Source organism: Rutilus rutilus, assembly GCF_951802725.1.
Source record: "Rutilus rutilus genome assembly, chromosome: 10".
Classification (NCBI taxonomy): Eukaryota; Metazoa; Chordata; class Actinopteri; order Cypriniformes; family Leuciscidae; genus Rutilus; species Rutilus rutilus.
The window spans coordinates 38,576,065-38,599,295 of NC_140215.1; the positions used below are offsets into that span (position 1 = coordinate 38,576,065).

The 23,231-nt window shown below is 40.6% G+C and overlaps 1 protein-coding gene across 1 annotated transcript; it reads right to left on the reverse strand.

The window, feature by feature from the left end:
• Positions 1-6,954: 6,954 nt before the first annotated feature.
• cd101 (CD101 molecule) lies at positions 6,955-23,128 on the reverse strand. Its single transcript, XM_084420772.1, has 11 exons — positions 22,951-23,128; positions 21,690-22,058; positions 20,996-21,412; positions 20,350-20,748; positions 19,725-20,108; positions 19,197-19,577; positions 11,676-12,059; positions 10,540-10,935; positions 9,641-10,438; positions 9,085-9,468; positions 6,955-8,103 (listed from the first exon to the last, which is right to left on the reverse strand). Exons 1-11 carry the CDS (start codon positions 23,042-23,044, stop codon positions 7,892-7,894), a joined length of 4,218 nt encoding a protein of 1,405 aa, XP_084276898.1. The 5' UTR covers positions 23,045-23,128; the 3' UTR covers positions 6,955-7,891.
• Between the last annotated feature and the right edge of the window lie 103 nt (positions 23,129-23,231).

Genomic DNA, 23,231 nt, shown 5'->3' on the forward strand with positions numbered 1-23,231 from the left:
AATGTCTAGGACAGCTAGGACAAGAATGTTTGCTCCTCCATCTCTTAGGACAAGAACAATGTGTTCTGTTGCAATATCCCAATCTCCTAACATGTTGAGGAAGGTTTCTTGAATATAACTGGCCGTGTGTGATCCAGTCATGGGCTTAACATTTAGCACCACTTGCTTTCTAGACCAGTCCTCAGAAATAAAATGCCCAGTTAGGCTCATCGGGGACTCTGTAGTTGAGGACCAACAGTCAGTTGTGAAGGTCATGAATGGGGCCTTGTCTTTCGTCACTACACTTGACTTTTGTCAAAACTCTGGAATATGTTTCATCAAGCATCTTTGTTCTGTAGAACTTCTCATGTGTAATCCGGTACCTGGGTTCCATAAGGGACATGAGCCACTCAAACCCAAGAGTTGGTGTGCGGCCATCTTGTCTGAAGACACAGGCGAGGCTGACATGGTGTGAAGCGGCTCAGGCTTGGAGGGTACTGTGGTGTTGCGGGGCTTCTCGTCCGCAAAATCCACAGTAAAAGTTGAGCCACTCAACAAAAGGGCATAGTCAATATATTGCGCAAGGGAGAAATGAGTTTTCCCCTCAGGCAATCCGGAGCGCAAGGGTTATCTTAATCCCAAGCAAAAAATGTCCTTTAGAGCCATGTCGTTAAAATGTACCTGGCAGCACAGTCCACAAAATTCCTCCACATACTGTACGTCTCCAGGGGACCGTTCCCCTGGTGTAGATGCAGGAGGGCAACCGCTGGGTTCATAGTCGCTCAAGTATTCGGTGAGAAACGGCCACTGGAGGCAAGCTTGGAGAACCCAAGCTTTATTCAAGAAATTATCAAACGTAAAACAAAGGCGAGGCGTGGAACTCAAAACATGAACTCACCAAACAGTGGTAAGAGGAAACAATCCTTAACAAAGACACATGTAAAACATGAGGGCTTAAATACACAAGAATAATGACTAGACAAGGGACACATGTGAACAATGAAACAATGACAACATGACAACACAGAACACATGGCAGGATCACATGACAGACATAAAACCAAACCGTGACAACCTGCTTAATTTGTGATTTTTTTTTTTTCACAGCAAAACACTTGTCTATAAACCCCTATTGAGTCCGCTAGTCAGGAATGTGAAAAAAAAAAGACGTTCTTCATGTTTAATGTCTATTTCCAATAAACGTGTAAATAAAAAATAAAACCCTGAAGTGAAAACTTTCACAATCACATTTTTCTCACTGATCTGTCTTCTTTTTCTTGTGAAATAATGACAAACAGGCTGTCAATGAACAATGGTTCAAGCCATTAGATAAATCAGCTTATAAGTTTAGAAATGGTCATCTAGTCAGGTCATACTAGGCTCAAATAGACTTTTTGTGATTTGTGAAATATTTCATGAAACATTTTTGATCAGTTAACCCTTTCTTGAGTCCTTAACTTTACTATTCTGATTTGTGAAAGATTTCACAAAATACTACACAAAAGTAAGAGTAACCACGTTAGCATAATTCTTAAATAAGTTTATTAGACACATTCATGTTATTGTTGTATTTAGGTAAAATCTTGCGTTGTGGTTGGTGTCTTTGGCCACACCCACAACACAAAGCTCCGCCCACTAACTCCTCTTCTTTCTGATTCGTCTAGAAATGTGCCATTTTCCTAACAAAAACTATTAAATTAGCATGCCTAGCACCTAGCGCATTCATAGGGTGTTTCTCAAACAGAAGACTGCATCCTAGTGTTGTGTACTTCCTAGTCCAGTCCTCTGGAGGCGTGTAGGCTGTGCTGCATCCCAATTCACCTAATTATACTACGCCCTAGAAGTATGTACTCTTTTTGTGAAGAAAAAGTACATGATTTTAAATGTGGAGCTCAAGAGTAGACAAGTTTTGGGACAAACTATCATGTCATAAAATTGCTTCTTTAACGGAAGATCTGTAACATAATTACTTGTATCCTGTCACTGTAAACTGGCCTGTCAATCATCTTGTCACAATTAACAACCTCCACATTTGATTTAATTTAATGTCCTACTGTACTGGAGAGAAAAGAAGTAGCACGTTGATCTGCCAGCTGTGGACCTTTCATGCGGAGAACGCTGCTCATATTTTTGCAAAATGATGCACTTAAAATTTAATGGACAAAAAGATCTTTATAAAAGCTCACATTGTTGTTGCAAATGAAATATAACACTTATAAAATTAAATAAATATTTTTTTATCAGGTTAAATGTTGATTATTAATCACTCAAACCCCTTTTTCTAAACCTCTGTACTTAACCGTCGGTTTTGCACATCCACCATGTTTGTAGTTTTCTGAGCACTTTTTACTCGTGTTTGTAGTTCTGAACTGGATCCTCCTCCAAAGTGCAATGGGTTGTGGGTAATATTAGCTGTTATAGTGAGCACGGATCCGCACTGCAAAATAGTCGACCACCAGGGATGTCTGACATACTCTTTTCAACATACTATGCTTAATAGGGAAACACTTATTCTAATCCCACAGACTGTTTAGGATAGATGGACATTGGGATACAGGGCTGAAGTTAGACGGAGACGGCCTAGTAAGTGTGCAGGCTGCGTCACACATGTTCCTGCCCCACGCTCACAGCATGAAAATATTATTACAAATTGGAAAAATACTTTGTATTTTAAAACCTTTAAACTAACTGGCTTTTTTTATTAATGCAGTGAATGACAAGTGTCTGTATGTTATTGACAGTTTAGTGTCCAGTGATTCATTTACACCAAAACAAAAGAAAACATGTATGCCTTCATCTCCAAAACCATTATTTTTGTCTCACATTTCATAAGGAACTCAGATAACCTAAGTGTCGACTCGTTTTTCCCGTCAGTTCTTTTTTGTGACTGTGAATGTGTGCAAAGGATTGTGGGTGATTGAAGGACACGAAGGATACACTTGATGCATCCTTCAAAATCAGCCGAATGAAGGACACGAAATTAAGGACGTGGCAGCCGATACAAGCAGCCTTTAGTCCGAGAAACACCCCGTTATAATTGTCTTGGTTGTCGCTTCTGAAAGCCGCTCTTGGTTTGCATGAAGTTAAAGAGCTCAGAGTCTCTCTAACGGTTGATGTTGCCAGAAATCGGCAGCTTGCTGCTGTTGAAAATGAAGTGGTGGTGTGAACAGGGCTTTATTTTGTGACACCTGGGGCCACAAAGCTATTTTAGACCGGTCTATAGTGATAGACTAGTCTAAAATTTGCTCATAGACTAGTCTAATGCAAGATAGACTGTTTCACAAAAATTTAGACCAAAAAAATTAGACACCTTACTCCCAGGCTAACCTTTTTTTTATATTTAACGACGGCCTTTATTCTCTGAAATCTTTAGGTCACAACACTTGAACAGTAGGCCTGAATATCACAAGCTGTATTTACTGCCTTAATAATATTGCGAAAGATCGCATAACTTTGTCTAATTTAACATGATTTGTACTTTCTAAAGTAAACTAAATTGTTATACAGTTTTTATATGAGTTTTTCTCTTGACAAGGTCGCCTCTGACCGCTCATTGTGGCTCAAAGAGATTAAAGCAAATTTAGAGATTGAATTACTTGTTCATCCAGGCCTGATGGCTGGAAACGTGCATTTTCTGTAAAGCTGATTTGAAACAATCTGTATTGTGAAAGTGTGGGGAAAAATATAGAAAATAAGAAATTTTCTGATGATAATAATAAAACTAAATTGCATTGATATTTTTTTATTTATTCTTCATTCACATTAATTATGAAAAAGACCTGCAGCAACAGTCTTAGAGAGAGAGAGAGTGGACAAGAGACTCATAGTTCAGATCTATGCATCATTTCAGATGACTAAGTTGTTCTTTTAATTGATTATTTGATTAAATATAATTTTATATGTCAAGTCAACAAATTAAAACCTAATTACTCATAACTTGCTGTAGATTATAGTGCACATGTGATGCTCAGCACAGCATGAAATCATTGGTTGTCTGAATGAAAGCCACTTTTCACCAGTAGAGGGCGACGCTGACCCATACCGCCACTTTTCACCAGCAGAGGGCGACGCTGACCCATACCTGGACGATGACGTCACTGTTTTCCCCAGAGCTTTTTTACAACAGAAATGAACCATCACTGAACTCACTTAAGCTGGACTGTGGCAATATTTTCCTCTAGATCTGCTGTACAGCAGAAACAAACTCTGGTGCGTTATTTTCCTGTTATGTCTGTAAAGCTGCTATTAAACAATCTGTTTTTTAAAAAGAGCCATATAAATAGAGGTGACTTTATTTGACCTATAAATGTATCCTTTATCCTTTTACATTGTGTGTGTGTGTGTGTGTGTGTGTGTGTGTGTGTGTGTGTGTGCGTGCGTGCGTGCGTGCGTGCGTGCGTGCGTGTGCGTGTGCGTGTGCGTGTGAGTGTGTGTGTGTGTGTGTGTGTGTGTGTGTGAGTGAGTGTGTGTGTGTGTGTGGTTAGAACTGCAAATAACCTGCAGATACAATGCTGTGTGAATGACATGAAAAGTTGTTTCCTTTTACAGCATTTGAGGCCATTTAGATATAGGAACTTTTCTGGGTAGCAAGTGAAGGTGATATACCATATATAACATATAAAATATGACTTTAAAAGAACACTCCGACTTTTTGGGACTTTAGCTTATTCACAGTATCCCCCAGAGTTAGATAAGTCCATACATACCTTTTTCATTTCTGTGTGCCACCGCTAGCCTAGCTTAGCATAAAGACTGGATGTAAATGGATAATGGTAGCATACTAATCCCAATAATTGACAAAATAATGCAAACATTTTCCTATTTACATGTTGTGATCTGTATAGTCACAGCGTGTACAAATAACAAGGCTATATGAGACAGAGACCATTTTTAATCGTATAAATACTGGGAACTATATTCTCACTAGGCGTAGGAGCACAGCTAACGTTACTTGGGCGGAGTGATTAGCGCAGCACACGAGACGCCCTGTTGATGGTTCCGTAAACAAAACAAACGTGACTAACTAGCTAGTAGCGAACGTGACTCGTGATCATGGCTGACTTTGAGGAATTGTCAGAGGAATTTTACTGTGTATAAAACCAAGATCCAGATATAGTTTTGAGCCTGAATACACAGACGAGGAGTTACAAACTTTGGAAAGCACAGAAAACTTTGTATGAATAGCTAAGCTGCAAGTAAACAGGTGATCATGAAAGGCTATTTCAAATGTGCTATGTCAGTTGACGTGTGCATATTTTGTGTATTGACACACTGTATGCAATGGCTATACTACAATTTCATTGAACTATGAATGATCATTATAACAAAATCACTTACTTGGTGGACAGCTGACCATTAGGTTCACTCGGCATGGGGCGTTTCTTCCAGTTGATCTTGTCACAATGGGGAAAAAAAAACGACAACTGCCGGGTGTATTTGGGCAGAGAAATCTTCCGTGGTAGTGACGCAAATATTTTGATTGTCATCAAGCCTTGACATTGATGGCAATACCCGGTCCCATTCATTACAACAAAGGCACTCGGTTTCTGTCGGCATAGGTTGGCATGGTCCACATTTACACCACCAGTCCGTGTTCGTTCTGATTCTCCCTTCGACATCAATCTGTTCGGCATCTTGTCTTACAGCTTCCAAAGTTTGTAACTCCTCGTCTGTGCATTCAGGCTCAAAACTATATGGTTCTGGATCTTGGTTTGATACACAGTAAAATTCCTCTGACAATTCCTCAAAGTCAGCCATGATCACGAGTCACGTTCGCTAGTTAGTCACGTTTGTTTTGTTTACGGAACCATCAACAGGGCGTCTCGTGTGCTGCGCTAATCACTCCGCCCAAGTAACTTAGCTGTGCTCCTACGCCTAGTGAGAATATAGTTCCCAGTATTTATTCGATTAAAAATGGTCTCTGTCTCATATAGCCTTGTTATTTGTACACGCTGTGACTATACAGATCACAACATGTAAATAGGAAAATGTTTGCATTATTTTGTCACTTATTGGGATTAGTATGCTACCATTATCCATTTACATCCAGTCTTTGTGCTAAGCTAGGCTAGCGGTGGGTGCGTCAAATAACACATACAGAACGCACAGAAATGAAAAAGGTATGTATGGACTTATCTAACTCTGGGGGATACTGTGAATAAGCTAAAGTCCCAAAAAGTCGGAGTGTTCCTTTAAATATTTTATTCCACAAAAAAAATCTTTGGAGATGATTTTTTTCTCTTCTTGGGAAAATATAAGTAGCTTACACCTCTACATTTAGTCCCTGTATGGCCCTCTTCATTAGAAATAGCTTCGTACTGTGTGTGTGTTTCTTAGAATTGTCGATAAGTCTTTAATTGTATATTTGTGGACGGTTGAATTAAGCTTTAGTTTACAATATTACTGTTTTAACTGTATATGTGATCAAATAAATGCTATGTTGGTGCTATAATGGTAAAATGTTACATTTGCAGTGTAGAGAGAGGAAGAAGAAAGTGAAGATGTGAAGAATGGCAGTCCTAATCATGTACAGTCAGTGGTGTGAAGTAACGAGTACTCTTTCCACCACTGTGTACAGTACCTATTAGAAAATCATTTAAAGATGGATTATAAAAACACACATTTAAACACATGTATAATAAACCATAACATGACTTTCCCCTAATACAATGTTTCCATATAACCATTTTAGTAGACTTTCTTCCTAAACCAAATGTCTTTTAGTGGTTTCAGTCATGCAATTCTTTTTTGCAAAGAAAGCATTTCCTTTGTGCCTTCGTGAGATCGGCCTAACATAAGCAACAAAAACCACAACCACACACCATTGTGATTGTCAAACAGATCTCCTCAGAGCATCTCGACTTCCCGTCTACCATGGAAATGTCAGAGTAGTACGTGTCATGATCTGACTCAGTAACCACAGTGGCTGTTGCTATGTTGCTCAAGTGAAGCAACTATAAAGAGAGGAATGGAGAGTAAAAGCTATTGACTTTAATTGAAAATATAGCATCATCATAACGGTAACAATCAATACATGTGTTTGCAATGCACAATTCCAATACGAACACTAAATACTGTGCAATACAGTCGCAAATTATGCAATTACATGGAAAATGTGTCATAGGTCCGTTCTGACAGGGCTGTTATTACCTTTTTGTATATTTTGACGTTGATGTCTAACTATTGGCTGAATGACATGTTCATCCTCATAAACCATGAGCAAAATTAAGCAAGGAAAAATACAACAGAACTTACACTGCATACAATATGGGTTTAAAGGAGATTAACTATGGTTTGTGCCCACTATGTAATATTTGCAGTGAATTAATAGCTGCAAAGAGAATACATCTGAAATCTAATTCAACGAACAATTACATTTCGATTTTTTTTTTACAAAACATTTAGAAAAAATAAAACACTCAAATATAAAGACAAGCCTGTTACATCCATCATGGTCATACCACATTACCAGTAATAAATTATTATAACAAAGAATACATTTCGATGCGCAGTTTAAGGACATTCTTATTTACTTGAGCATTATTTTGATTCTGTTTTAGCCACGGGTCTGTTTGGTACGCGTTGAGACCACATGTACCGGATGTGGGCCGGATCTGGGCCGACACTATGTTGCTGTCTGGGTGGCCGACACTTGATGTGAAATGTAAAATCAGGGTCTTGAAACACCAGCTGAGAACAACTGCTTGAATATCATGTATGTATATTCTATTTATCTTGCCTATTGAACTTATTTAGAGTAACATTAATCATATAATACAAATGAGGCAGTCTGGTTAGCATTAGCATGAAATGAACGAGTAAATAAACTTGTATATGATTTAAAATAGATACCCCTCAGTAACAGTACGTTGTGTGTGTCACAGGCCCGTGTGATTAATAATCAAGGTTGGGATCAGGAATGATCCGCTTCAGGAGAAGGGACCTCCGGCACAGGGGTAAGAGGGTTGTTTTCAGCCCACAGACAGGCTTTCTTTTTCTTCAGCTCACAGTTCCTCTTGTGCTCTCTTCTCAACAACAGTATTATAACCAATACAAGTAAACAGATCAGAGGAATAGTGATTCCCAGCGCTGCTCCTAACGGGTCTGTCCGTTTTTCAGGATCACCTGAGAAAACAAATCAAATGTTAGATTGTTCTTTTTTTTAGAAAAGCTAAATATTTGTTGTTTTGTGTATACATTAGATTTATGGCTGAATGTGCTAAAAGAGATTTTTAAAATAAGGTTAGGGTTAATGTTGTCATGATGTCATTTCCTGCAGCTCTAGAGTGATTAGTCATTTATGACTGAAATACATACGTGTGCCCATAATGTGTGTGTGTACTTCCGGGGGATCTTGCGGCCACTAAGAGACTGGCATTGTGATGAATGGGAATGAATAGCTCTCTCCAGGTTTATAAGATATTGAGAGTGTCTGTGTCACAGGGGTCAACAAGAAGGATGCTGATCCATTAACATCTTCTACTTAGTGTAGTTGAAGGGATGTTGACAGAGTAATTTAGTGACTAAAGTCTAGTGGAAATTATCAAAAATGGCTCAAATCACTTACAGTAGGGGTTCCCAAACTTTTTTTTTTTTTGTCAGACGAACCCCTTAGACATAAAATATTTACTTGGACTACCCCCTGAGATTTTAATTTAATATTAATAATTTACAGACACATTCACATGTTCAAGGTTCTCTAATGACAGTTAATGGACACATAAACAAGTAAACAGATAACATATGTCATGTTTTTTAGTAAGCGTTACATTTTTATTGTTTTAATTTTAAAATAATAAGGCTGAATCGATTTTATCAGGAATCCAGTGGTGGAACCAGGGCCAAAAAATACATTGAGATTATTTAGTCAAATATTGCAATTTAAACTGTGCAGTGACATTTGATCCCCTATGAAAATGTGTTATATTGCTTCGACTGCTGCTGAGACTTCCATGACAAAATAACACAATAGTATTGTAGTAGTAAAACAAACACTGTATTATAAGCTGTACATGTGTAAATTAACACAGTGCCACACTTCACTCTGAAACTCTTACTCTTAAAGCACCTTTAAAGTATCTTTTGTATTAGTTTGTAGATAGTTACCTTCAGTGTGGACATGGACAGAGAGCTCTCCAGATTTATCTAAAACCAATTTCCTCCAGTTGTCAGCAGTTGGAAGATACTCCTCGACCTGACAGTAGTATTGACCCCCATCAGTGGGGTGGATCTGCAGCACAGTCAGTTTGTAGTGTGTGGCAAGTGGTCGTTCAAACACCAGAGGTTTATCACCGATTGGACTGTGTAAGGTGCCATCACGCCTGGCAGTGAATATAGTGACTGGTCCGTCCTCATTAACCTTGAACCAGGTGACCTCAAAGGTAGACTTATCACTGGACTGTGACTCAATGACACAGTCAACGGTGAACCCAGTCTGATCATTGGTGATGTTGAGCATTCGGTTCTCCTTCTTAACACGCAGTTTACTTTCTGTTTAAATCAAACACAACATCACAGATCAAACAAGAATGAAACAGAATACAGTGACACCATTAAAGACGGTCATATGTTGGTAGCCATAAGCTATATGACAGGGTTTCGTAAGTTATTAATAAGACGACTAGTTGACGAAAACTGGATGAGGTGTAAATGGATGTATTACCAGTACTGTGAACCGTGACGTTAGTTGAGCCTGATTGGGCTTGTGCCGTGAGTTCCCACTTGCCCTCACAATCGAGCTTGTGCTGCTCAACTCTGCACTGGTAGCTTCCACTATCAGCTGTATCTGAGTTTAATACAACCAGATTGAAAGTACTAGAAGAAGGTCTAGAGAAGCGTAACCTGTCCTTGTTTTCTGCAAAGTACTGTAGACGACCATTATAAGAGTATGACAATAAAGGTATCCCGCTAGTAGATTCCAGGCTATTAAACACCCATGTGAGAGTGTAGTGACGTGTAGGATCCTCTTTTTCTACATCCAAAGAGCATTCAAGCTCAAACTGCTCTCCTTCTTTGATGTAAAGATGCTTTTCAGTCCTGTCCATGGTAAAGCTGTCTGTCTTTTTGCTCTCCCCAGTGTCCACATGGACGGATAGCTCTCCAGACTTGTCCTCACCAATCTTTCTCCACTTGTTCGCAGATGTCTGAATCCATTCAGCAACCTGACAGTAGTAAATGCCAGTATCAGTGGGGTTGATGTTTGGCACAGTCAGCTTATAGTGCATGGCACTTGGGCGTCTAAACACCAGATCTTTATCAACGATTGAACTTTGTAAGGTTCCGTCACGGCTGGCATTGAAGATGATGATGGGTCGTTCGTTTCTCTGACCCCTGGACCAAGTCACCTCAAACACAGATACATCACTGGACCGTGAGTCAATGATGCAGTCAACGGTGACCCCCTCTTGCAGATTGGTGATGTTGAGGCTTTTGTCCTCCTTGGGCACATGCAGTTTGTTCTCTGATTTAATTTAAGAAAAGAAAAATCAACATAAATGATCTTCTAAACCAAAAATTTGTATGATTTCAGAACTCTAAATTACAAAAATATAGAACACTCACCTATAAGCTGAACACTGACATTTGTGTAACCTGAATTGTCGCTTGCCTTAAATGACCATTGCCCTTTACAGTCCAGCTGGTACTGATCAACTTGACAGTAGTAGCGCCCCCTGTCTTCCTGGATGGCTCTATGTATAGCCAAGTGAAAGACACCCACTGCTGGCCTGGAGAAGAGGAGTCGTCCCTCAAACTCATAGCTGTTGAATATCAGACGGCCATCATAACTATAGGTCAGAAGTGTCACACTGGAGGACTGATCTCGGTTATACAACCAGGAAAGGGAATAGTGAAGTGTGGAATCAGACCCAGTACCCTCCACTGAGCAATTCAACACCAGCTGCTCTCCCTCTTTAACCTTCAGCTGAGAGTTAGCTTTATTCATTCTGAAATCACTGGCTGAAACATAAAAGAAAAGTGCAACATCCGTAAGTGGGTTATGATATGAGGTATTTTTTTTTGAAAGTCTTAATTTATTCAAAAATACATAATTTATATAAATACATACATGCAATAATTTGAATAAATCTCTTGATGTTTTAATTTCTGAATTAAAAGTCATTTTGATATTTTTGGTGGCATAAAGTTAAAAATGTGGAAACAACTTAATCCAAAGCACTTTCATGGCAATTTGTAACTATTTAATATTTTAGTGAATTGGTGGCTAATTCGGATGAATTCTTTGGTTTCATGCGTACATTTTCATACAAAATACTTATGTCCCACCGATGATTATGATTAGGGATGGGGTTAGAGGTGAACCTTCATGCTTACTTTTTTCTAAAAAAAGGGGACATTTATTTACAACTTACATTGTACAACAACTCGTTCATATGAAATCGCTACATTGTTAAATAGTTATGCTTTCTCATTAGATCGGCTTGCCTGAATCTCATTATATCACGAGAATAAAAAGGTCTCATTAAAAAAAATTGAGTATATTGTATTATTTCTTAGAAAAAGTTAGGAAAGTAGTTTTGTTAAAATATTAAAATATTGGACATTTTAAACTAGACTTTTATTTGACCCAAGTAAAGAAGAGTTTTTTTAATCATTAAAAACGTATTTGTGTGAAAAATATTGCAGTTCAGTGAAAAGACCATTGCAATGAAGTGTGTGTGTGTGTGTGTTTTCTTCACCTTTCTCTTTGACAACAAGCTCTGTGGAATCAGACATTTTCTTTAGGGAATACCAGTCACCAAGAGGATCCTGAAGCCACTCTTCCACCTCACAGCGATACTGTCCACTGTCAGATGTTCTGACCTGATGGAGAGTCAGCTGGAAGGTCTGTTTCTGTCTTACTTCCATGCGGATTCTCTGGTCCATCTCTAGTCCAGCTGCGGGGCCAAACTTGACAACAGCATCTAGGTCCATAGTTAAGAGCATCTGGGACCCAATCATCCATGCAATCGTGAAACGAGAAGTATCTGTGGTTGTCGTCAGGACTGAGCATTCAATCTTAGCATCAGTGTTGACAGTGGTTTCCAGGCGAGACTTGAGTCTGGACAGGCTCATCTTGCTGACTGTTGGTAAACATTACAAAGTGAGGAGAGAGAGAGACAGAAATATTCAGTAAATTGCTGAATCTACAGTTATCTAAATGCTTTATAAAAGCAGTGGATATTTTGCAGCTCTGTGAAAGGACATGTACAAATGTTCTGTAATTTAATTTACATGCTTGAAACACAAACACACACAATGTTGGCATATGTGGTCACATGTGTTTGTTCTGTCTGAGCCATGGTTAAGTTTCCAGTTCTCCTTTTCAATTGGTATCTCTCGGTTTTAATTTGTCTTCTCATTGTAAAAGCTTTATGTCCTGAAGTGACAACATAAAATACAGTTTAAAACATTTTACAAAATATGTATTTCTAATATAGTCCCAGGTTCAGGAAGCTGTCGTCTATAAAATGCACTGCACACAAGCTAACTTTTTACTGGTCAGGAACAGCGTTACAAATAAATCTTAACAACTAATTCGTAATTTCATCCAATTTCAGTAGGCCAAGGAACAGGGTTTTGCTTTCGCATGGAAAAACAGCATCTTCAAGACATGGTGACAACACCACAATTCACTAAATCGTCATCTTCTTTATGTATGCCTTTGGCTGGGCATTATGCTAATATTTCACTTTGTGACATAGATGTTTGTAGAAGTTTTAGGCATGTCCGTGTCACGGGTGGCTGCTCCTTCTGACGAAGGAGAATACCAGGAAATAGTCTTTAATCCAACAATGAAAGAAACACAGGAAACAACTTCTAAATACTGACAAGATCGGACAAAGAACTGAATAAAACAGGAAGTACCTATATCAGAACTAAACGAGGGAACTAACGAGTTAATTAACAGAACAGGTGAACGGAATCATTAATCAGACCCACTGGGAAACTGGGTTAAATGACATGCACAAGGAAAACAGAACAAAAACACAGAACAGTAGATAACCCTGACAGTATGCCACTCTCCGGAAAGGCGAGTCCTCGCGCTGTACAAGGTCCAACTGAAAAGGGAGGTCGGGGGCTCTGGAGGAGGATGTGGAAGAAGAGAGGGACAAAAAAGGTCAGGGGCAGGTGAAACATTCCATGGGGGAGTGGAGGGAAGGAGGCCATCATGGCTCCTTCCTCCTATGACTCCACCTTGGACCACCATGCTGGCTGTGGCCTGGGTCCCTGCATGGCTGCTCCTGCTCCTGGCTCCCCCTGGGAGCAGGAACCAGGGATGCAATCTGCTGCAAAGAGACAGGGTGACACCACAAGTCTGGAAGGCCAAGGTGGAGCTTTGGAGCTCGGTCTCGGAATTGAGGCAGAGGCATAGACCCAGAAGATTGCGGTGGAATCTGAGTGACCAAGAGCAATGGTGGAGCCGGAGCCCAGTGGAGCCAAAGGCATGGAGGGTGGAAGCACAGCCAGAAGACAGGAATCCAGTGGTAGAACCAGGGTGACGCCTGACCAGGGCGGAGACGGGGGATGAGGGACCCGGTGAAACTGGTGGGATGAAGGACCATAGTGGAGCTAAGGAAGCATTGAGCCAAGGCGAAGCCGATGGGTCGGAAGACCAGGGTGGAGTCCGGGGCTCTGTGGCTGGAGGCAGAGAAGGGGAATCCTTACTCTAAGGCAGAGCTGGGTGATGGAAGACCCAAAGGCATTGTAGCAATCTCGCGCACCTGATCAGACATGTCCATGGGCTCAGACTCCAGGGCAAGGTGTGGCTCAGCTTGATGTACAGGCTCGTTGTCCACAGCAGGCTTTTACTCCATGTCTGCAGTGAAGTTATGCTGTAGCTCCATCAGGCTGGATGAAGGCTGACTGGGCTCTGCTTTGGGGTCTGGTGTCATCCTCCACGGGATGTTCACCAGCACCCACTACACGAATGTGGCAAAGTTGTAACAAGAACCGCTTCCTGGTAGGCATGCCTTGGACAGCTTACTGAGGCTTGCGATGAAAAACATGCAAATCGAGCGCTCTGGATAATGAGTTTGGCATGCCAACTCCAAAAAAAAAACCCTGGTGTGACCCTGTGCTACAAGTATAGCAGGCTAATGTCAGAATGTCAGAGCTGCAAAAATACTGTTATGGTCCTATCTTCTGTCACGGGTGGCTGTTGCAAGAAAGTGCACGACGAAGGAGAATACCAGGAAATAGTCATTAATCCAACAATGAAAGCCACACACAGGAAACAACCTCTAATTCTGATGAGATAGGACAAAGAGCTGAACAAAACAAGGAGTAATTATACCAGAACTAAACGAGGGAACTTGTGAATTAGGAATGGAATCATTAATCAGACACACTGGGAAACTGGGTCAAATGATAGGCACAGGGATAAACAGAACCAACACACAACAGAACATAACCCTGACAGTCTGGAGTAGTTTTAGAATAAATTCATTTGTAGGAGACTATGAGCTTTATCTATGAGTATGAGATCTTATACATGCACAGATACATTACACACTAAAGGTAAACATTAAAAAAGCATCATATGACCCCTATTTAAAACTATGAATTATGGGAATTTTGTTATAACCAAAAATGTTAAACAAATCAGCCCCTCTTTATATTAGAAGTATTTAACTACTATGCACACATTACATAATGTATTTATTGTGAGCATACATGTTGTTATGCAAAACTTTGGCCAGATTAATTTGTTGCTATTAGGGGTAACACGTTAATTTAAATGTTAAATGCATTTACTATATTGATAACAGTGATGATATATATAGTAATAACTATTGATTACGATGATATCACTTTTTGTGCAGTCTTTCTCTGTTTGGAACTTGTTTGACTGATAAGACCTATTCTGGATGTGCACATCTTGGGTCAGAAAAACTATATATATATATATACACTGCTCAAAAAAATAAAGGGAACACTTTTTAATCAGAGAATAGCATCAAGTCAGTTAAACTCCTGGGATATTGATCTGGTCAGTTAAGTAACAGAGGGGGTTGGTAATCAGTTTCAACTGCTTTAGTGTTAATGAAATTAACAGCAGGTCCACTAGATGGGCAACAGTGAGACAACCCCCAAAACAGGAATGGTTTTACAGGTGGAGGCCACTGACATTTTTTCCCTACTCATCTTTTCAGACTGTTTTTCACCAGTTTTGCATTTGGCTAGGGTCAGTGTCACTACTGGTAGCATGAGGCGATACCTGGACCCTACAGAGGTTGCACAGGCAGTCCAGCTCCTTCAGGATGGCTCATCAATACGTGCCATTGCCAGAAGGTTTGCTGTGTCTCCCAGCACAGTCTCAAGAGCATGGAGGAGATTCCAGGAAGACAGACAGCTACTCTAGAAGAGCTGGACAGGGCCGTAGAAGGTCCTTAACCCATCAGCAGGACCGGTATCTGCTCCTTTGTGCGAGGAGGAACATGATGAGCACTGCCAGAACCCTACAAAATGACCTCCAGCAGGCCACTGGTGTGAATGTCTCTGACCAAACAATCAGAAACAGACTTCATGAGGGTGGCGTGAGGGCCCGACGTCCTCTAGTGGGCCCTGTGCTCACTGCCCAGCACCAGGGAGCTCGATTGGCATTTCCCATTGAACACCAGAATTGGCAGGTCCGCCACTGGTGCCCTGTGGTTTTCACAAATGAGAGCAGGTTCACCCTGAGCACGTGACAGACAGGAAAGGGTCTGGAGAAGCCGTGGAGAATGTTATGCTGCCTGTAACATCGTTCAGCATGACCGGTTTGGTGGTGGGTCAGTGATGGTCTGGGGAGGCATATCCATGGAGGGACGCACAGACCTCTGCAGGCTAGACAATGGCACCCTGACTGCCATTAGGTATCGGGATGAAATCCTTGGATCCATTGTCAGACCCTATGCTGATGCAGTGGGTCCTGGGTTCCTCCTGGTGCACAACAATGCCCGGCCTCATGTGGCGAGAGCATGCAGGCAGTTCCTGGAGGATGAAGGAATGATACCATTGAAGGGCCACCACGCTCACCTGACCTAAATCCAATAGAACACCTCTGGGACATTGTGTTTCGGTCCATCCGACATCACCTGGTTGCACCTCAGACTGTCCAGGAGCTCAGTGATGCGCTGGTCCAGATCTGGGAGGAAATACTCCAGGACACCATCCGTCGTCTCAGTAGGAGCATGTCCCGACGTTGTCAGGCATGCATACAAGCACGTGGGGGCCATACAAACTACTGAGAACCATTTTGAGTTGCTGCAATGAAATTTCAGCAAAATTGACAAGCCTGCTGCATCATTTTTTCACTTAGATTTCCGGGGTGTCTTTGAATTCAATCCTCTGTAGGTTGATTATTTTCATTTCCATCAAACGATGTGGCATCCTTTCGTTCATAACACATTACCCAGTCCATATTAGTATAGATATCCAGCATGATATTTTTCCCCATTGAGATCTGATGTGTTTTCAAAGTGTTCCTTTAATTTTTTTGAGCAGTGTATATATATATCTTCCACGCTCTTTTGGTCACAACAGAGCAGATGGCATTCAAACCTAAACTATGTGATTAACTATGATAAGGCAAACAATTATTGAGGGAAAACATATTGGGTTACAGTGCCAAATTATGCAGGGAAAGCTGCACTGCAACGAATTCTACTGAATTGGTTTATAGCTCATTGCCAGCTGTTCTGTCCTCGGCTCTGAATTCAAGTTCTGCCACAGGGAAATCAAAGTACTTAAGACATTCTTTGATACAGTCCTTGTAATGCTTTTTGGGCAACCTTGACTCCTGTGGTCTTAAGTCAGCACTCTGTAGTGTAGAGGATCTGACATGGGATACGGGAACTTCCATGTGTATAACATGGCCTGTCCAACAAATATGATCATGGCCTCAACACTGACCTGGCCGGCTCTGTCCAAAACTCTGTCCTGCCATTTGATGATTGATCATAGAGACCTCTGATGGAATTTTTCAAGCTGTTTCAGGTACTTTCAGTACAGTGTCTGGGTTTCACAGCCATAGAAAAGATTAGTGAGCATGAACAACCTGTATACCCTGATTTGATCAAGCTGGTTGCCAGCTTGTTCTTGTGGGTCTGTACTCTTGGATGCACACGACTGAGGGATTGGCTGGCTTTTCTGATGCATGAAGAAATCTCCTTGTCTAGCGAGTCATCAGAAGAGATGATGCTTTGTTACTTCTATGGTCACTATAGGTGGAGGGGCTCTAGAGCCAGTAGCAAGTTAAAATAAGACCTCAGTCTTACTAAGACTGATGGTGAGGCCAAAGATATGTGCAACTTCTGTTCATAATGACTTGGAGATCCAACACCGAGTGTGCCATAAGGACACAGTCATCAGCAAACAGGATCAGTATCAGCCGTTCGATCGATTTGGTATTCAATCTACAGAGCTCAAAAAGGGAGCCATCTATATCACAGGTACACTCTTTTCTCCAGTCCTTATAGAGAATGTGCCAGGAAGCAGGTATGAACAGGTTGAAAAGGTTGGGAGCAAGCACACATCCTTGCCACACCCCATATGAAATGTCAAATGAAAGTGAAGCATCTCCATTGGGGAGGACAAGCCAATCTTCCTGTGGTGCAAGAGGCAGATCAAGTTTGTAAAATTTCTGGGGCATCCAAACTTTACAAGAATGGTCCACAGGGCTTCTCTATTTACGGGGTCAAAAGCCTTTGTAAGGTCGATAAAAAAAGCATAGAAATGCTTATGCTGCTTGATGCATTTTGCCTGACTGTGAAGACCATGTAAATGGTGCTACAGCCATGTCTGAATCCTCACTGAGCCTCTGACAAGGACTTCTCTGAGATGGAGTCAATTAGCCTATTTAGAATTCTTGCAATGATCTTTCCAGAGATTGACAGAAGTGAGATGCCTCTGTACTTGCCACAGTGTGCTTTCCTGCCCTTAATCTTAAAGATGGTTGGCCTCTTTGAATTCAGAACAGGACTAGTTTAACATGGAGAGGTGGAGTAAAGCAATAATTACAAGAGCTTCTCTGTGATTTTAGTCCCGTCTGAATGTGCCATCTAAGTAATCATTACGGACAATGTCAGTAAAGATTACAGCAACTTTTACCTTCAGTAAAAAGGTCCGGAAAAATTACCTCAGGTAATACTAATCCCGTGTGAATAGACCCGCTGTAAATATGTACATAAATATTTCGTCATTTCCTGTTTAAAAGTAGTTTTACGCAGTTTTTCAAGTATGGAGACGCTTGAAAAGCATTCAGTTGCATTCTAGACGCTGGGACAAGTCTGTGGGCATAAAGATCGACCGGGCATAAATGTTTTATAAATATAGGTTATATGTGTTTGCGCACGTGATATCAGGAAGCAGCGTAATACACACATGACGACAGGAGTGACGGCGATGCGCAAATCGAGTTACTCCTCCCACTTCTGCTAGTTTTACTGAGATATCTTATCCTGTGCGAATTGGCCATTAATATTACAGATGTCCTGTGGTAAAATTACATTACTCCATCTACCCTTGCTAAGTTAATCCCGTCTAGAGTTTAAGAGGAAGCTGTTGCGTTGGAGCAACCCCACCCTCTTGGCCGCTGAAGCCACTGAAGTCCAGTGGTACGACAAGCTTTACGGCTGGTAATTTCTTTGGTTGCAGTGAATGGCCAGGTGTTCTTCAGTACTCCAGCTTGTCCTATGCACTCCACAGTGTGCTGCTTCACCGCCTTCCTGACCACTGAACCATAGTGGTTTCATCTGCCTGTTCGGTGTAGACTTTACATGTCTACACATGTATCCCTACACAACTATCCCTGAATCTAACCCTCCCCTAAATTAATAGTAAGAAAATACTGTCAATTAACATTACCAAATACATATTTGTGTAATTATAAAATAATGTGTGACCAGGTTGGGATATTGGTAGGGTTAGAAGAAGGGTAGGTTTAAAAGCAGTGTAATGGTTGTTTTAAGTTCAACAGTGTGATTTCTTGTGCAATTATGTGCAGATACTTTAAATATAAGTACAAAGTAACATGTTGTTAATGACACCTAATGTAACATCAGACTAAACAACTTATATTTGTCTATAAAACTAATTTTAAGCATTTCAGCATAGGCCTTAAGATCAAAAGATATGAGAGTATAACGACTAATGTATGTTCAAATGTTTGATGTAGAATGTACCTTCTTAATACAATTATGAAAAAAAACAACAACATAAAAAACGGCTGTATTTACCAGGTTTTTGTACAGTCACCGCCAGCGGGTTGGAGTTCTCCATGGCTTTCTGTACATACTTTTGATAGGCATCAACTTGGCACTGGTACTGTCCTTCGTGTTGCTTGCTGGCTTGTGGCACAATGAGCAAAAAATGTGTGGCTGGCGGCTGTGTCTGAGTCTGAATGGACAGCTGATAGCTTCTCTGATCTGCTCCCCAGTCGATTTCTCCAGTGTGGCGTATGGATAAAATATTCGTTTGTACAGTAGAATTGGGGGGCCGAAACATCCAGCGTACAGCCAGAGACACTTTAGGCCCTTTGACTATACATAGTAATTCTACTGAAGAATTGATATGCACATTTGTTGTACGACTTTTCAAAGTCGCCTGCATTAGAGATTCTGAAAAGAAATGTCTGCAGTGATTACTCATACTCTGGTATCAGTAACATGCAGTAGAAATATAAGTAATGACAAAGAATTCATGTCAGCATATCTAGACAGTTTCTCTGATCCTGAGAATAATGTGTGATTATATAACAGACTTACCAACAGATTTAACCGAAATGGCTTTTTGCTGAGACTGTGTGTTGGCTTTCGTCATCTCTCCATTGCTCTGTACGGTCCACTCAGACACACTGCACCTGTATTCGCCACTGTCAGATGCTGCAGATGCACCGATCTCCAGGGTAAAGTTTCCAGCTGGAGAATGGAGTGTTTGAACATGTCTGCTCTGATACTTTGTCCCAATATCTTTCATCACTCCCTCATGGGTCAGACTGATGACATCACTGAAGGAATCCCCTGAGTCTTTCTTGTGTTGCCATGACACTGATAAAGGACCGTTGGATCTGGACACCGAGCAGGTGACCTGTAGAGTATCTCCCTCCGTCACAGCATCCTCCGTCACCATGACCAGCGTCAGATCACTCTCTGACCAGACAGGCAAATAAACAGGCAATGTCAGTGTCTTGTGATGCAATAACATATAATTGAATTATTTACTTTTATCTGTGTATTTATATATTTGTTATAAATAATAATTATATGTCTCATTACACGGTGGATGTCTAGGATGTTCTTGACAGTGGAAATGACCAGAACACACAACACAGAATTGCAACACAATAAAGTCCACTTGACTGTAGAGGAGAATCACTGTAGCATTATTTACCTTTGGCGGTGATGTTCACAGTCTCTGGACTGGACAGTTGTTTTTGTATTTTTCTGAAGGTGCCATCATCATTTATGTCTTCCTGCCATACTTCACACTGGTATTGGCCCTGGTCTTCAGCCCTAGCCGAACGGATGGTCAGCAAGTAGTCCGTGCGACTGCTTTTCACTGCTCTCATCTCCGCTGCATTCTCTCTCTCTTCATAACTGTCAAACACTGTGAGCGTCCCAGAAGATCCAATCTGAGCCACGTTCTTCTGGTCCTTCAGCCAGGTCACCGAAAATAAATGACCAGGAAGACTCTGTGCCTTCACACTGCAGTGGATGTCCAGGGCATCTCCCACCTGTAGGGCCTCCTTTGAGGCCTTCATATTGACACTGAACGAACCTGCCTCAGCCACTTATGAAACACAGGAAAAAGCAGGAGTAATTGTACTGTAAACTATTGACAGCAGAGAGCATTAAATGACTGAAATTTAAGAGACATTTAGAAAAATGTGTAGATAAATGTTGTAAAACAACATTTGAAGGGCATTTTCTGTTACTTTTGTACTCTAAATTCTTTTGGGTCACTAGGTGTAAAGTCTGGGTCCTGAAGCAAAACCAGTTGAGAAACTCTGGTTTAAATTACAAAATATAGATCTTACCAATTTGTTTGACCTCCACGTTACATGGTGTGCTGGTTTTGTGGGCAATCTCTGTCCAGGAACGGTCTGGGTCTTGGATCCACTCAATGGCTTTGCAGTAGATTTTCCCCTGGTCTGACTGCTGCACTTGCACCATCTTCAGTCTGAAGGTTGTGTCCTCCACCTTATCCATGCTGATAAGACCTCTGCGGTAGCGATCCTCAAATCCAGCTCCTGGCTTTACAGTCAGATCTTTGTCCAGAGTGATGATTGGTCGGGGGTTCTCATCCGCTTCACTGTGGAGAAACCAGCTGACCGACAGATGGGTGTGCTGATAAGTTTCACTGGAGACCTGGCACTCAAGCTGAAGAGGATCACCTTCAGACAAGCTCTGAGAGGAAGAGCCAGAGTACGACGCCTTCAGGGTGTCCTCAATCACTGTGGATTTTTGCATTGAAAACATTAGTGGTCGACCATTATGTGTTTTCAATGCCAATACCAATATCTAGAGAGTAACTGATGTCTGATATAATAGTGATTCAAATAAATATATGTACAACTTCAGCTTATAACTGATCATCTTCTTTTGGGATGAATGGAAATGTAACAGATTGATCTCTCTAGATATAGACCTGCCAATGAAATGTCAGTAATCTCAAAATAGCCAAATCATCTGATTAATCACCAAAACACTCAAGATAAAGAAATATCTTACCATTAAGTTTTGTTTCTGCTTCATAACTTCCGAAATATCTGCCATCTGTGTTTGGGGTTTGACAGAAGATATCACCAGCATCCCCTTCCAGCAAATTTTTGATCCTCAAGAGAACTGAAGATCCTGACAACCTCTCAATCTCAATCTCTTTTGCCCTTACTCTACTGGAGTACATTGCGTAGGCAAAGTCTGTCTCTTTAGTACTGATGATATTTATATCCATGTTTGATTTCTTGACCTTAAATTCAAAATCCTGCAGAGATGAGCCTTTAAACCCAGTAACATTACAGGATATGGAGATGGGGTATCCTTGCACTCTATACAGAGGACCGTCCTGGATCTGGACCAGACGCTGGCCGTAGGACAGATCTGTGTGGAGAGATGCATTAGACAGGGATATCTTAAATACTTTACCCAAAAATGGTTTGTCATCATTTACTTCCCCAAACATGTGTGACTCACTTTCAATGTTTTATTTTCACACAATTTTTTTTTTTCATACAACAAAGTGAATGTTTGGATATTAAGCTCCAAAAATAAAAATAAATAAAAATAAAAAACTATTACAAAAATTAACCTAAAAGTGATCCATGCACTATATAATAAGTCAATTGAACCCATATGATAGATTTGTGTGACTGCATTAGTTCTCTCTCATCTTTTCACACAGCAAGACTGAATATGTAGAAGTGCACAATAAGATTTAAGATTTTATTTGAGTAAATAACACTTAAAAAACCCAAAGCCATTGTTTAGATTCAGAAGTTTGAATATATATATTTATATTGTATAAAGCTGTGTAACTTTATGGTATTATTTTGTCATTTTTAGACTTGTAAGTCGTTACCATCAACGTTTCATTATATAAAAAAATTACAGCTTGGATGTTTGGTAATGTTTTTCGTTCCACACTGCATTCCACACACTTATTGTGTTGATTTGGTATTGCAAAACACTTGTGCTGCTATCGAGGTTGAATACGGGTAAGGTTAGGACAGGTTTCGTAGTATGGGTAAGTTTATGGTTGGGTTAAGGTGTAAGATAAGGGTCAACAGTGTAATTATTGATGTAAATATAGATATTAATTACAGCTGTAATTACATTCAGATATTTATTTAAACATAAGTACCATGTAAAAACATGTATACAATAAGCGCATTGCATCAAATTATTAATTTAAGTGTCCAAGTGGAACCAAATTATAAATTCAGTCTAGATATTTGTAATCTTTATGATATAATGAAATGATAGTCAGTCTTACCCCCCTGCAGGAGTCCTGTGACACACAGCAACAGCGGCAGGTGCCAAGAGTCCACCATCCTTAATCTGATCAATCCTTTCACTTTCTCTCTCATCTCCTCAGTACAAGTTAATCTAGGTTTCAGCAAGAGAACCTAAACCTAATATATGCTCGTTGACGCAAGTGACTGTGACACATCAGATAAAAAGGAGGAAACGAATGCACTGAATATTGGTTTCCTGTTGTCTCGCACAACTCTTCACACTTGCTTCATTTCCCCCAAGTTTTCATCATTACATTTG

Bases quoted from the DNA above. Each gene is read 5' to 3' on its own strand.
- cd101 (XM_084420772.1), bottom strand. From the start codon at position 23,044: ATGAGAGAGAAAGTGAAAGGATTGATCAGATTAAGGATGGTGGACTCT. The intron at 19,578-19,724 runs GTAAGTCTGTTA...ATTTCTTTTCAG, and splicing joins CATTTCGGTTAAATCTGTTG to AATCTCTAATGCAGGCGACT. The intron at 12,060-19,196 runs GTAAATACAGCC...GTTTACCAACAG, and splicing joins GGTGACTGTACAAAAACCTG to TCAGCAAGATGAGCCTGTCC.